Raw genomic sequence first — 15,394 nt, 5'->3', positions numbered from 1 at the left:
TTGTCAAACGCTCCCTAAAACACTTCAGCGAGCAGGCCTTTCTAATTGACCTGGCCGTGGTATCCTGGAATGATATTGACCTCATCCAGTCAGTAGACGATGCCTGGTTGCTCTTTAAAAGTGCTTTCCTCGCCATCTTAAATAAGCATGCTCCATTCAAAAAATGTAGATCTAAGAACAGATATAGCCCTTGGTTCACCCCAGACTTGACTGCCAGCACAAAAACATCCTGTGGCATTCTGCATTAGCATCGAATATCCCCGGCAATATGCAACTTTTCAGGGAAGTCAGGAACCAATATACTCAGTCAGTTAGCATCCTGTTGTACTAATTCCAAAAACTTTCGGGACACTGTAAAGTCCATGGAGAATAAGAACACCTCCTCCCAGCTGCCCACTGCACCGATGCTAGGAAACACTGTCACCACCATCGATCATTTCAATAAGCATTTTTCTACGGCTGGCCATGCTTTCCACCTGGCTATACACCTACCCCGGCCAACAGCTCAGCAACCCCTGCAGCAACTTGCCCAAGCCCCCCCACCCCCGCTTCTCCTTCACTAAAATCCAGACAGCTGATGTTCTGAAAGAGCTGCAAAATCAGGATACCTACAAATCAGCTGTGCTAAACAATCTGGACCCTCTCTTTCTAAAATGATCAGCCTAAATTGTTGCAACCCCTATTACTAACCTGTTCAACCTCTCTTTTTAGTATCGTCTGAGATCCCCAAAGATTGGAAAGCTGCCCCCGATCATCCCCCTCTTCAAAGAGGGAGACATTCTAGACCCAAACTGTTATAGACCTATATCCATCCTGCCCTGCCTTTCTAAAGTCTTTGAAGGCCAAGTTAACAAACAGATCACCGACCATTTCGAATCCCACTGTACCTTCTACACTAAGCAATCTGGTTTCAGAGCTGGTCATGGGTGCACCTCAGCCGAAGGATATCAGAACCACTATCAATATCAGATATCAGAACCACTATCAATAAAAGACAGTGCTGTGCAGCCGACCTGGCCAAGGCTTTTGACACCGAATTCTTATTGGTGGACTCAACTGCCTTGGTTTTTCAAATGACTGCCTCACCTGGTTCACCAACTACTTCTCAGATAGATTCCTGTTGTCCGGACCTCTGGCAGTCTCTATGGGGGTGCCACAGGGTTCAATTATTTTCTCTCTATATATCAATGATGCGCTCTTGCTGCTGGTGATTCTCTGATCCACCTCTTCGCACAGGACAGTATTCTGTATATATCTGGCCCTTCTTTAGACACTGTGTTAACCTTCCAAACGAGCTTCAATGCCATACACCACTCCTTCCGTGGCCTCCAACTGCTTTTAAATGCTAGTACAACTAAATGCATGCTCTTCAAACGATTGCTGCCCACACCCGCTCACCCGACTAGCATCACTGCTCTGGACGGTTCTGACTTAGAATATGTGAACAACTACAAATACCTAGGTGTCTGGTTAGATTGTAAACTCTCCTTCCAGACTCATTAAGCATCTCCAATCCAAAATTAAATCTAGAATCGGCTTCCTAGAACTTGTTCTCAACTGGCCTACCTGGTTAAATAAAGGTGAAATGAAATGTTTTAAGTAAAGTATATAGGGCCCTGTGAGTGTGCATGGAAAATAATAATAAAATACAAGGGACAACTCAGATAGTCCATTTAGCCTATTTGTCTGTTAGTCATTCTGAAAGGACCTACAATACCAGTCAAAAGTTTGGATACACCTAATCATGCCAGGGTTTTTCTTTATTTTGACTATTTTCAAAATTATGAAGTAACACATATGGAATCATGTAACGTAACCAAATCATGTAACCTAATAAACAAATCAAAATGTATTTTATATTTGAGATACTTCAAAGTAGCCACTCTTTGCCTTGATGACAGCTTTGCACACTCTTTGCATTCTCTCAACCAGCTGCATGAGGTAGTCACCTGAAATGTATTTCAATTAACAGGTGTACCTTGTTAAAAGTTAATTTGTGTAATTTCTTTCCTTAATGTGTTTGAGCCAATCAGTTGTGTTGTGACAAGGTAAGGGTGGTATACAGAAGAATGCCCTATTTGGTAAAAGACCAAGTCCAAGTCCAAATAAGCAAAGAAAATGACAGTCCATTATTTTAACACGTCAAACTTTGAAAGTTTCTTCAAGTGCAGTTGCAAAAACCATCAAGCTCTATGATGAAACTGGCTCTTATGACGACTGCCACAGGAAAGGAAGACCCAGAGCTACCTCTGCTGCAGAGGATAATTTCATTAGAGTTAACTGGACCTTAGATTGCAGCCAAAATAAATGCTTTACATAGTTCAAGTAACAGACACATCTCAACATCAACTGTTCAGAGGAGACTGTGTGAATCAGGCCTTCATGGTTGAATTGCTGCAAAGAAACCACTACTAAAGGACACCAATAAGAAGCAGAGACTTGCTTGGCCAAAGAAACACGAGCAGTGGAAATCTGTCCTTTGTTCTGATGAGTCCAAATTTTCTGGTTCCAAACGCAATGTCCATGTTAGACGCAGAGTAGGGGAACTGATGATCTCCACATGTGTGGTTCCCACCGTGAAGATTGGACGAGGAGGTGTGATTGTGTAGGTGCATTGCTTGTGACACTGTCTGTTTTTTAGAATTCAAGGCACACTTGACCCAACACACCTCCAGGCTGTGTGGGCTATTTGACCAAGAAGGAGATTGATGGTGCTGCATCAGGTGACCTGGCCTCCACAATCACCCAACTTCAACCCAATTGAGATGGTTTGGGATGAGTTGATCCGCAGAGTGAAGGAAAAGCAGTCACCAAGTGCTCAGCATATGTGGGAACTCCTTCAAGACGGTTGGAAAAGCATTCAATCAAGTCAAAGGGTGGCATCTTTGAAGAATCTGAAATCTAACATTTTTTTGGTTCCTACATGATTCCACATGTGCTATTTCATAGTTGTGATGTCTTCAATATCCTTGAATTTGTAGGTGTGTCCTAACTTTTGACTGGTACTGTATTTATTCACAATAGGGAATATGATGCCATTCTTCTTGCAGTCCTGGATAGGTATGAGCAGTCTCTGACCTCTTACTATTGACCCCTCACAGCCAAGTCCTGTGAAAAAAGACCGCTCTCCGCAGCCCCAGAGCTTCGGCCACTCCTCCAGTATGTCCTCCCCTCAGGACAAGCTGACACTCCCGGGGGGTTACACCCCTCACAGGGACAAACAGCGCCTATCCTACGGGGCCTTTGCCAACCCAGTCTACAACACCTCCACAGACATGTCTCCCTCACCAGGACCTAACGGGACTACACTACCCAGCAGGACAGCAGGGAAAGGTAATATGAATAATATTATTCATCTAATTTTAATCTATTATATAAAGAAAAAATAAATGTGCTTTGCATAGGAGTCTTTCCAATGGTCCTGGTTATGGCAGTAGCAACTGAGAATCATGTATTTTATAAAATACATCAGGTCTCTTTGTCAACCGAAAGATTGCTGCTTTTTGGAGGGCGGAATAAGAGAAAGGTGTTATGGAGGATCACAGCACAGTTTCCATAAGTCTTAACAAGGAATGTTATAGTTGCAGGCTACGCCACCAATACACCAACACTTGGTGTTCAACTCAATCACACCCACATTGCCGTGTTAAAATAGTAGCTCTTTTTCACATACACAATAAAACCAAAGACAGGTTTAGGTGAAATCCAAATATATGAATTCCATTATATATAAATATTCCATTGTAACAGGGAATATTTCATTGTACCAGACAAACGTCTGTAAATCAAGCATAGCTTTTAAACAAAGACAATGCATAAACAACTCTGGAAAGATTTATTGAATTCTAGTCGGCGTCAATTGAATTTAATCAGACCCTGCTGGTCTTCTATGAACATTTGAACATCTTGAAGAACGGTCTGGCCTAAATGGCCATGTACTCTTATAATCTCCACCTGGCACAACCAGAGGACTGTCCACCCCTCAGAGCCTGGTTCCTCTCTAGGTTTCTTCCTAGGTTCCTGCCTTTCTAGGGAGTTTTTCCTGGTCACAGTGCTTCTATATCTGAATGGATAGCTTTTTTTTGTTGCTGGGTTTCTGTACAGCACTGTGACATCTGCTGATGTAAAAAGGCTTTATAAATACATTTGATTGATTGATTGATGTACATTATTATACAGTTCCATAATGCTCTATGACTGGTTTGAAAGCAGTATAACAAGGTCCTTCAACTAAAGTGTTCCATTATCTTAATGGAAGGTTCACTCCAAAATCAACATTTGTCAGATGTTTTCAGACCTAAAAAAACTACAATTGGGGTGAAAAGGAAAAGGTGCAACACTCACTCACCATTAAAAACATGTTATTTTATTTAAGACACTATTGAAAGCTTGACGTTTGGGCCTTCATCAATGGCCTTCATCTACGTTTCTGATAGTGTGCAATCATTGCACCTTTTCTTTTTCAAAGATGCTAATTTGGGTTGCACCTTGACTAAAGTTGGCCCTCCACTTCTTTCCATAACAAATAATACAACAAGCAGTTCCTTGGATCCCCAGAAGATAAGCACTTAAAAGCCTTAATTAATATACTTGTTTCCAAAGTGGTCCTTGATGGTAAAACCCAATGAAATCAAGAAATTATATGGTGTTTATCTTTTCCATTCTGATACATGGCCATGGACTTATCTCATCTTTTGATGTCTGAAAATATCTGTTAACCTTTGATTTTGGAGTGAACTGTCCCTTTAAAGGGGCAGTCTGATTGAAACAACAACAAAGTGGTCCCACCCCCCACTTTAAAAAGATGAGGGATGGGGCTGGAGAAATGTTAGCGCTCAAATTTATAGACCGAGCTATTGATATATGGACTGAACATCAATGACTTTGCAACTAAGCTCTTCAGGCATTTCTAAGTTATATTCTTCAAGTATTAATGGCTGTACACTGTATACAGTTAACCCACTGTTCCCGGGCGCTGAAGACGTGGATGTCGATTTAAGGCAGCCCCCCGCAACTCTCTGATTCAGAGGGGTTAAATGCGGAAGACACATTTCAGTTGAATGCATTTAGTTGTACAACTGACTAGGTATCCCCCTTTCCCTTATTTCCCGCATTTCTATATAATTAATTTAAAGATGTAAAAATGTATGTTCCAAAATCCCAGCTTGACATCTGCTGATATAAAAAGGGCTTTATAAATACATTTGATTGACTGATGTACAGAGTTTTCACAATTATGCAGTTCATGCATGGAATAATCCAGTGTTTTTGAATAGTTTGTTCATGTCAAAATAGAATGATAGTGCCTTCCGCTTTGTGTCAGAGAAATCAACTTGAACATCTTGTTCAATCTTTGCATCTTTACAGTACCCTCTTTCTGAATTAAATATGGCTTTGATCATAGATAACAGCTCTGTAGCATGCCTCCATAAGACAAGATTTTTGCCCTCTTGTTTTAACCAATCACAGCATGCCTCTCGTTACCTGTATTTTCTAGCACCCTCTACTGGCCCGCCTACCTCCCTTCCCCTGGGCTCCCAGACTGGAGGCAGCGGGGGCATCTCCACCCTTAAGAAGAGACCCCCACCCCCTCCCCCCGGGCACAAGCGTACCCTCTCAGACCCCCCCAGCCCAGTCCTGCAAGGCCCCCAAAGCACGGGTGGGACCGGTTGGGGTGAGTGGGACGGCGGTCAAAAAGTTTAAAACAACACTGTGCATGTTTCCAGTGACATGTTGTGAACCTTATATATAGAAGTAAATAGTGCTGACTGGATTCCCTATTCTACACTACATACAATAAGATCTGGTTCACATGATCCCTTTCTATCTGGATGTTCTGTAACTTTGCATCCTCCTGAACACACAAAAGAGAAAAGAGTACATAGTCTTTCCTTATATTTAGTATTACTCAAATCTCTAATGAATAGTCTCTAAAGGGGAAATCTATGGTTTACTGGATCAGACTGGGCTACACTTGCACCAGTTGGGAATGGAATGCACCACCATTATGTTATTGATAACAGCCTATTTATTCAATTCCACGCATTTTGCACTCTACCATATGTGCTCGATAGTTTACCCCAGGGCCATGTTCAGTAGCGAAAAATTGTCAAACGCTGCAGAAGAAATGCTATGAATAGAGCTGACGAGATTTCTTATTCTACGTGTCAGGGGCATGTTTGTTCTACAGAACATATTTATATCTGAACGTCCCTTCTGTTCCTCTTTGTTTCTCATTTTGTTTCACTTCCTCTGCGAGCAGAAAAAATGAAATAGAGGCCAAGTGCTGAATGCATTCCCACTGTCACATATTGCTGATACATATTATGTATTTTTCCTTACGATCAACCAAGTTTAGTAGTTTACATTTGAGTCATTTTGGGGTGGTTCCTAGACACCGATTACGCATTGTCCTGGATATTAAATTGTGCGTTCAATGAAGAATCTCCATTGAAAATACTTTTTAGTCCAGGACTAGCCTTAATCTGTGTCTGGAAAACCGCCCCTTTATGTGTAACACCCATATAAGTTTTTAATTGTAATTCATATGACTCATTTTGACATAAACCCTCCATTGGAATTCAAGCATTTATATTGGCTTATAAACATTAATTAACTAATGGATACAGTCTTAGAGCATTGTGAAACTGTATGACTGAGCAAAAAGGCATGGTTGGCATATATCATTAATATATCAGCTAGAGGGCCTCTCATATCTTATTATTATACAGTTCCATAATGATCTATGATTATACATTGAAAAGGTGCAACACTCACTCACCATTAAAAACATGTTATTTTATTTAAGACACTATTAAAAGCTTGACGTTTGGGCCTTCATCAATGGCCTTCATCTACATTTCTGATCGTGTGCAATCATTGTACCTTTTCTTTTTCAAAGATGCTAACTTGGGTTGCACCTTGACTAACGTTGGTTAAGCGCCCTCCACTTCTTTCCATAACAAATAATACAACAAGCAGTTCCTTGGATCCCCAGAAGATAAGCACTTAAAAGTCTTAATTAATATACTTGTTTCCAAAGTTATCTTTTCCATTTTGATACATGGCCATGGACTTATCTCATCTTTTGATGTCTGAAAATATCTATTAAACTTTGATTTTGGAGTTAACTGTCCCTTTAAAGGGGTAGTTTGGATTGAAACAACAATAAATCGGTCCCACCCCCCACTTTAAAAAGATGAGGGATGGGGCTGGAGAAATGTTAGCGCTCAAACGTATAGACAGAGCTATTCATATAAGGACTGAACATCAATGACATTGAAACTAAGTTCATCAGGCATTTCTAAGTTATATTCTTCAAGTATTAATAGCTGTACACTGTATATAATTCATTTAAAAATCCAAAAATGTATGTTCCAAATCTCAGCATGCCCCAGTAAGGCATGTGGCCATAAATCTTCACTCTGTTTCCCACACAGGAAGCGTGTCCACTCACCCGCCTACAAACAGGACCTCACCTGGAAACAAGTTTGAGCAGCAGCAGAGGTACAGTACCATCCCCGCTGCTTCAACTCACTCATTCAGCCTTTCCAGGCTCAGCGCAATAGTGCCAATCGCATATTTAGCAGATGCATTTATCAACAGTGCTCACAATTAAAGAGGTATTTAATTTTGTGGATGACTTACAGTTTACGTATTTTGGAATATGGTCGAATACAAATTTAACGGCTCAGACACAAGACTTATGTGGCAGGGTCTACAAAACAAAGGGAAAACCAGCCACGTCGCGGACACCGATGTCTTGCGCTCAGACAAGCTAAACACCTTCTTCGCCCGCTTTGAGGATAACATAGTGCCACCGACTCGGCCCGCTCCCAAGGACTGCGGGCTCTCGTTCTCCGTGGCTGACGTGAGTAAGATTTAAACGTGTTAACCCTCGCAAGGCTGCTGGCCAAGATGGCATCCCTAGCCGCGTGTTTACGGACATATTTAATCTCTCCCTATCCCAGTCTGCTGTCCCCACTTGCTTCACCATTGTTCCCGTAGTACTCACGTCTATTATCATGAAGTGCTTTGAGAGGCTAGTTAAGGATCATATCACCTCTACCTTACCTAACACCCTAGACCCACTTCAATTTGCATACCGCCTCAATAGATCCACTGATGATGCAATCGCCATTGCACTGCACACTTCCCTATCCCATCTGGATGAGAGAAATTCCTATGTAAGAATGCTATTCATTGACTATAGCTCAGCCTTCAAAATAGTAGTACCCTCCAAGCGCGTCATTAAGCAGGGGGCCCTGGGTCTGAACCCCGCCCTGTGCAACTGGGTCCTGGACTTCCTGATGGACCGCCCTCAGGTGGTGAAGGTAGGAAACAACACCTCCACTTTGCTGATCCTCAACACTGGGGCCCCACACAGGTGCGTGCTCAGCCACCTCCAGTACTCCCTGTTCACCCATCCAACTCAATCATCAAGTTTGCAGACGTCACAACAGTAGGCCTGATTACCAACAATGACGAGACTTCCTACAGGGAGGAGGTAAGGGCCCTGGTGGAGCGGTGCCAGGAAATAATCTCTCACTCAACATCAACAAAATCAAGGAGCTGATCGTGGACTTCAGGAAACAGCAGAGAGAGCACGTCCCATCCACAGCGACCAGACCGCAGTGGAGAAGGTGAAATTCTTCCTTGGCGTACACATCACCGACGATCTAAAATGGTCAAATTGAGAGCATCCTGTCAGGCTGTATCACCGCCTGGTATGGCAACTGCACTTCCCGCAACTGTAGGGCTCTGTACAGGGTGGTGCAGTCTGCCTAACGCATCACCGGTGGCGCATTGCCTGCCCTCCAGGACACCAATGTTACAGGAAGGCCAAAAAGATCATAATGGACATCAACCACCCAAGCCACGGCCTGTTCGCCCCGCTACCATCCAGAAGGCGAGGTCAGTACAGGTGCATCAAAGCTGGGACCGAGAGACTGAAAAACAGCTTTCTATCTATCAGACTGTTAAATAGCCATCACTAGCCGGGTACCACCTGATTACTCAAACCTGTACCTTCAGGCTGTTGCTCTATGTACATAGACATGGAATCACTGGTCACTTTAATAATGGAACACTCGTCACTTTAATAATGTTTACATACTGCTTTACTCATTTCATATGTATATACTGTGTTCTAATCTACTGTATTTTAGTCAATGCCACTCCGACGTTGCTCGTCCTAATATTTATATATTTCTTAACTCCATTATTTTACTTTTAGATTTGCATGTGTTGTTGTGAATTGTTAGATATTACTGCACTGTTGGAGCTAGGAAAACAAGCATTTCGCTACACCCGCAATAACATCTGCTAAATATGTGTATGTGACCAATATAACTTGATTTGATTATGAGAGTCAACAACCAAAAAGATGGCTTAGAACTTAAGCACTTACACAGTACATGCAAACATTCAGAAATGGACCCCTCAACCTTCAGAGGCTAAGATCACATTGTATAATGGGTCATCGTATCTCTCTTTCAGCGCTACCATTAGTAATACAAAGTCAACACTTGGTCCAAGGGTTCTACCCAAACTACCTCAAAAAGGTATTATGTTTTCTCTCTTATTTGACAGAAAATGTGCAACAATGAAAGAAATCACACAGAATAGATTACTGGCCAGTTTACCAGACACAGATTAAGCCTAGTCCTGGACTAAAACGTTGTTTCAATGGAGAATCCCCATTGAGAATGCTTTTTAGTCCTGGACAAGCTTAATTTGTCTGGAAACCAGCACTACATGTGTACAATTTATTAAGGATACTGTTAACCCAAAATATACCAAAATAAGTTCATGCAAGTTGACACTTTTTAACGCCTCACCCTGTCTTTTTGAAGTGGCACTACGGAAGATCGACACTATCCACCTCCCTTCAGTGGACAAGCTCTGCCAACCTCCGGAGGTTCTACAGAGGTCAACCTGCGCCCAACTAGAGTCTTACCAAAAATCGCCCCAGCCACTGCAGACCCCCGGAGACATGCCTCAGAGGGCCCCATTGGCTAAAAAAACACAGCTAAGTGAACTGCCTCCCAAGCCCCAGAAGTCAGATCTTCCCCCCAAGCCCCAGCTCTCTGACCGACCCCCGAAACGACAACTGTCGAATCTCCCGCCCAAACCGCAGCTCAAGGACCTCCCGCCCAAGCCTCAACTGAGCGAAATCCCTCCAAAGCCCCCTGTCAGTGAGCGGCTCCCTCTGGGCGAGGCCGTGCAGACTGCGATGGACAAGCAGTCTTGCAGTCAACAGGTGGAGCTATCCCCCAGACAGGCCAGCGAGGACACCAATGGATCCCCGCCATGTGCAGTGGAAATGCCTGTGCCGCTGCCTCGGAAGATCAACACTGTGAGTGCTGACTAAAGATAGTGCTTTTTGTTGTAGTACCTATGGCTGGATTCAATCCGAAATCGCGGGAGATCCGCGTTAGGTCATTTCCGATTAAGCTGACATATGCAGCGTTTACCATGAATGTGTAAACATTGCCTTCAACCCTGCTTAAAACCTTTCAAGGCTGAACTGGTTTTAACAAGAACAATTTTTACAACTCAAAGTATAATTTTATCAAGACATACACCATGTGAAAATATATCAATGTACTCTGACAGTAATGTAAACATACTAAGCTTATTGCATTTTCAACCAGGGGAAGAGTAAAACTAGACGGGTGAAGACCATTTACGACTGCCAGGCAGATAACGATGATGAGCTGACCTTTGCAGAGGGAGAGGTTATCATCGTCACAGGAGAAGAGGACCCGGAGTGGTGGGTGAGTATTTGTCCTGCATCAGGCTGCAGCCACACTCATAAATGAACATGGATAAAATCCTATATGGCGTACATCATTGTCTGTTCTTGTCCATCAAAAGTGCAACTCATCTCTTTTTTTTAGGATGAGTTCAGATGAGTTGCATAAGTTAAAAGACTGACAATTTGTGTGGTTTTGTTGGACAACCATCTGTGTTGACATTCATCTGGCAACGGATTTATCCTATTGAAAAAGCATTGGCTCCGTCTGAAATATTCAGACACAAAATGTTAATGTGGCCAAAGCCTCACCTGTCAGCATTCATGGCAATGAAGCTTCGTCTGAGAACTAAGAAGTATCTCTGGGAGTTTGAAAAGTAACTCCACAGTGTTGCTTACATTTGACATGTTTATCATTTCAAGAGAGCCATAAACTGTTGATGAGAGGTTTGAAATCTGGTCCCCGTTCAGTGGGGCACAATATTGTGTATTGCTAAGAAATTAATATATGAACAGAGGCCTCTGTGATATTTAGAGTAAGGAATCCCTATTCAAAGTTTTATTCAAAGCATTTCTATCATCAACATTCAGTAGGTTGCACACTCCTGAACGTAACCAAATCCATTGCCTTTCTTTGATGATCTAAGAGGACTAGGCTGACTGACAACTGTCTGTAAGTCACTCTGGATGAAAGTGTCTGCTAAATGATGAAATTGTAAACAATTATACCAGAAAGGTGACGGCGATACTGTATGGCAGAAGTTGTCAGGTAGGCTAGGGGAAGCTTCTGCCATGAATTTTTCTCCTTTCCAATCCTTTTAGATCAGGGATCATAAGTAAAGATAAAAAAAACAAGTACACCAAATTATTGAAGTATGAGAGTATACTCATGTACGTGTCACTCATGTCAGCCTCATTGTGAAGCTGTCACAGTAAAATATGTATTCATCATTATCCAACTCTTTTTTTATCTCTTTCAGATCGGGCACATAGAAGGACATCCCGAGAGGAAAGGAGTTTTCCCCATGTCCTTTGTGCACATTCTGTCCGACTGACAGCCGGAGAGACAGGTGTGAGGCCATTCCTCTAATCTAGCACAAGCCCTTCCCTGTCCTCACATCAGACTTTAGGCAGAAGTGAAACAAATGCGAACAAAAAATCCAACCCAGCCTCATTGCAATGAAGACTTATTATATATAAACTGTGATATCCTGCCTACCAGTATTACCGTAGCAGCAACCCAGCATGAAACTGGGTTTGCAGTAGCTTTCCTCAGAATTTCTCAATGTATGCTGTAGCTGTATGTATGTATGTTTATTTTTTTTATTTTACCAGGCAAGTCAGTTAAGAACAAATTCTTATTTTCAATGACGGCCTAGGAACAGTGGGGGTTTGAACTCGCAACCTTTCGGTTACTAGTCCAACGCTCTAACCACTAGGCTACCCTGTCGCCCCTGTGTATAGATAAACAAACCTATGTATGTCCATGTAAGTGTGTCTTTGTACATACATATGCACACCTAAGAGTGTATATTTCTGTACTTATATACAAGTGTGCATATGTACATTGACCCAGCTTGCTCAGAAAGGTAGGGCTATCTTCTTATTGTTCCAACGGTCTACCATTTTAGCTTGACTGTTTAATGTCATTATCATCTCTTGAACTCTTGAAAGTAGTTCATGATCATGAGATTTGATAAGGAGTTTGTTACTCAGATAATATACAGTATATTAGCCCTTATGGCACATATCCTCTCTCTCTACTGGCCTGTTTATTTGGCAATGCAACAAAGTGAGTTTTGAGATAGCTGAAAGACTATAAGGTTGGAGGAAGTATTTATTCATGACAAATATAAAATGTGTTTGTTTTATTTTGGCTTATAATGGGATCCATTTGAAGAGACTTTTCTGTCACGGTAAATTATACAATGCTAATTTGAGCGATAAAGTGATTAGGAGCCTAGGACGTCAAACCATTTGTTGTAGTACTGGCGGCTGCCACAGTTACTGCATCAATCCCCCAGTTGTTAGTAGTTCTCCTTCACCTTAATTGTGATATTATATGATTACATGTATAGTGCGAGAAATATGCACTTAACGAATCTTGAGATTATTGTGAAACGTGCATTTTCATGAAAATCTCCCCTGCTTGACCAGAGTATCAATCCATGAAGTGAAAATGGTATTACACATACACACACTCACACTAATGCACACACATTGTTTCACAAGATCAAATATGAAAATTGTAATCAAACCAAGCATTATTGTGATACAAATTATAGCTTGAGGATAGATGCTTCGTTTCATACCGGGCTTCCATCAGTATTGGTCTGGAAGTTTCAACGGAGAAGGAAGAAGTTGCCCAACTAATGGTTAAAGGGGGACTGAACTTCCTCATTTAGCCACATTTTTCATATTGCCCATTAAGAAATGCAGCAGCCATGACTGAAGCCAAATGAGAGTTGTCTTGTACATTCACTCCACCAAAACAGTACACAATTAGTCACTCACCCTTATAGATAACTTGAAACAGTCAAACCAGGTCATTTGCATGTCATGTTGCACACCTTTTAGTTTTCTTATTAAATGCTTTCAATTTTTGTATATGAATTTCTATCATTTATAATTGGAGGTTTTTAAGTCATAATAATTTGGAGATATTGTCATTTTAAATTTGAGGCTGACAAACTCTCCAGTCCCTGCTGATGACAAGCACACCCATAACATGAAAATACAGACAGTTTCACTTTGCATTGGATTTGACCCAATACTTTCATTTTTAATTTATGCCAGAAAGTAAAAATCTTTGCCGAGTTGTCTTGCCGTATTACTTAACGGTCTTGTTGGAAACAGAATGGATGATTTGTAGTGGATTTTTTTAATACAAGCCGAAGCATGAGGTCATGTTGTTGAGCTTCAGGATTATTATTGCATTTCTTTTTAACTCTTATTCAATTTTACAGTGGAATATTTTATGTTTGTTTAGATTTGTCATGGAGGAATATGACTGACGGAGGTGTGAAAATGACTCTGAATGACATGCCATTTTTAGGTACAAGGTTTCGCCTTAGTTTAAAATAAAGCTGTTGTCGTATTAACAGGAAAGAAATGATGATGATGATGTTGATGGTCAGTGACATTTCTTATGACTATAGTTAGTGATTGCTAAATGGAGACACCTTTTATTGTGTATTGAGTGTAAATATATGTTTATTTCTGTTTGGGGTAGAAAAAAAACTGTGTCATTGACAGCTACACCACTATCCTTGTGTTTGGCATTGACTGTTTACAGTAGCTCATTCAGCTAGGTTATTCCTTGTGGGAGAAAATTTGTTAGCACGTCTTGTTGTTATTGTTCCTAATATGTGTGATGAGAATTGAGGCTTTCATCACAGCCCCTTTAGACCAGGCTTTTTGTTACATTTCTCAACAAAGTTTGTGTGATTTCAGCACAGGCAAAACCAGTGGGGCCCCACTGATGGAGGAGTGATTAAGCCATGGCAATCAATTGGCTGATTCCCAAATCCTCTAGATTTTTACATTTACTTGAATATTTATTTAATCTAGAATTATACCAGAAGCTGGACATGGGTAATAATAATTAATTAAATTCATGTCGGATTCCGCGCCTGTGTTATTCTATGTTATTCCTCACTCAAGTTGGATGTATATTGGACTGGCGCTGCCAAACCGTGCTTTTTAGAAGGCTAGTTTGACATTTGTTTTATTGTGAAATAACTGGATGCAGAGCTACCCATGTTCCGCATGTGTGTTGGCTTCATTGTTTGATATTGTGTGTTGAGGACAGAAACCATGACTCCATTATTCATTGAATAATAAAGATTTTATTTTGAATTATTGTGAATGCTTGTTTCATTTAAAAGCTTTAGGGGGGACTGAAAGATAGTGATGGACTCTGAGTCATGGGTGGCTGGAGGGAGAGAGTTACAGAGCCTAGCCCTGTGGCCGAAGCTCTGGAGCTTCAACCTGGGGGATGGTAAGGTGGCCCGCTGTGGGGGAACGGAGTCTGCGTGTTGATTGGTGGGGGAGAAAAGGTTCGTAGGTCAGAAGGAGGAGCTTGTAATCAATCAATCAAATGTATTTATAAAGCCCTTTTAACATCAGCTGATGTCACAAAGTGCTGAACAGAAACACAGCCTTAATCTCCAAACAGCAAGCAATGCAGATGTAGAAGCAAGGTGGCAAGGAAAACCCCACTAGAAAGACCATAATTTAGGAAGAAACTGAGATGAACCAGGCTCTGAGTGGTGGCCAGTCCTCTTCTGGCAGTGCCAGGTGGAGATTATAACAGAACATGGCCAAGATGTTCAAACGTTCATAGATGACCAGCAGGGTCAGATAATAATCAGTGGTTGTAGAGGGTGCAGCAAGTCAGCACCTCAGGTGTAAATGTCAGTTGGCTTTTCATAGCCGATCATTCAGAGTAAGAGACAGCAGGTGCGGTAGCGAGAATCGAAAACAGCAGGTCCGGGACAAGGTAGCACGTCCAGTGAACAGGTCAGGGTTCCATAGCCGCAGGCAAAACAGTGGAAACTGGAGCAGCAGCATGATCAGGTGGACTGGGGACAGCAAGGAGTCATCAGGCCAGGGTGTCCTGATGCATGGTCCTAGGGC

At 41.8% G+C, this 15,394-nt stretch overlaps 1 protein-coding gene across 4 annotated transcripts in view; it reads left to right on the top strand.

Annotated features, from left to right (window-relative positions):
* The window catches only part of LOC109875090 (arf-GAP with SH3 domain, ANK repeat and PH domain-containing protein 1), a 185,652-nt gene extending 171,038 nt beyond the window's left edge, over nt 1-14,614 (top strand). For all 4 annotated transcript variants that reach the window (XM_031810256.1, XM_031810255.1, XM_031810254.1 and 1 more), the window contains 7 exons: nt 3,102-3,333; nt 5,498-5,674; nt 7,440-7,506; nt 9,499-9,563; nt 9,855-10,357; nt 10,656-10,778; nt 11,737-14,614. In XM_031810256.1, the coding sequence (XP_031666116.1) occupies nt 3,102-3,333; nt 5,498-5,674; nt 7,440-7,506; nt 9,499-9,563; nt 9,855-10,357; nt 10,656-10,778; nt 11,737-11,811 (1,242 nt within the window). In that variant the 3' untranslated portion in view covers nt 11,812-14,614. The remainder of the gene's footprint in view (nt 1-3,101; nt 3,334-5,497; nt 5,675-7,439; nt 7,507-9,498; nt 9,564-9,854; nt 10,358-10,655; nt 10,779-11,736) is intronic.
* The last annotated feature ends 780 nt before the right edge of the window (nt 14,615-15,394 follow it).

Source organism: Oncorhynchus kisutch, linkage group LG30 (genome assembly GCF_002021735.2).
Source record: "Oncorhynchus kisutch isolate 150728-3 linkage group LG30, Okis_V2, whole genome shotgun sequence".
In the NCBI taxonomy this organism is placed as follows: domain Eukaryota; kingdom Metazoa; phylum Chordata; class Actinopteri; order Salmoniformes; family Salmonidae; genus Oncorhynchus; species Oncorhynchus kisutch.
The sequence above is the reverse complement of the archived record's forward strand: the minus strand, read 5'-3'. Positions and strand labels throughout refer to the sequence as shown.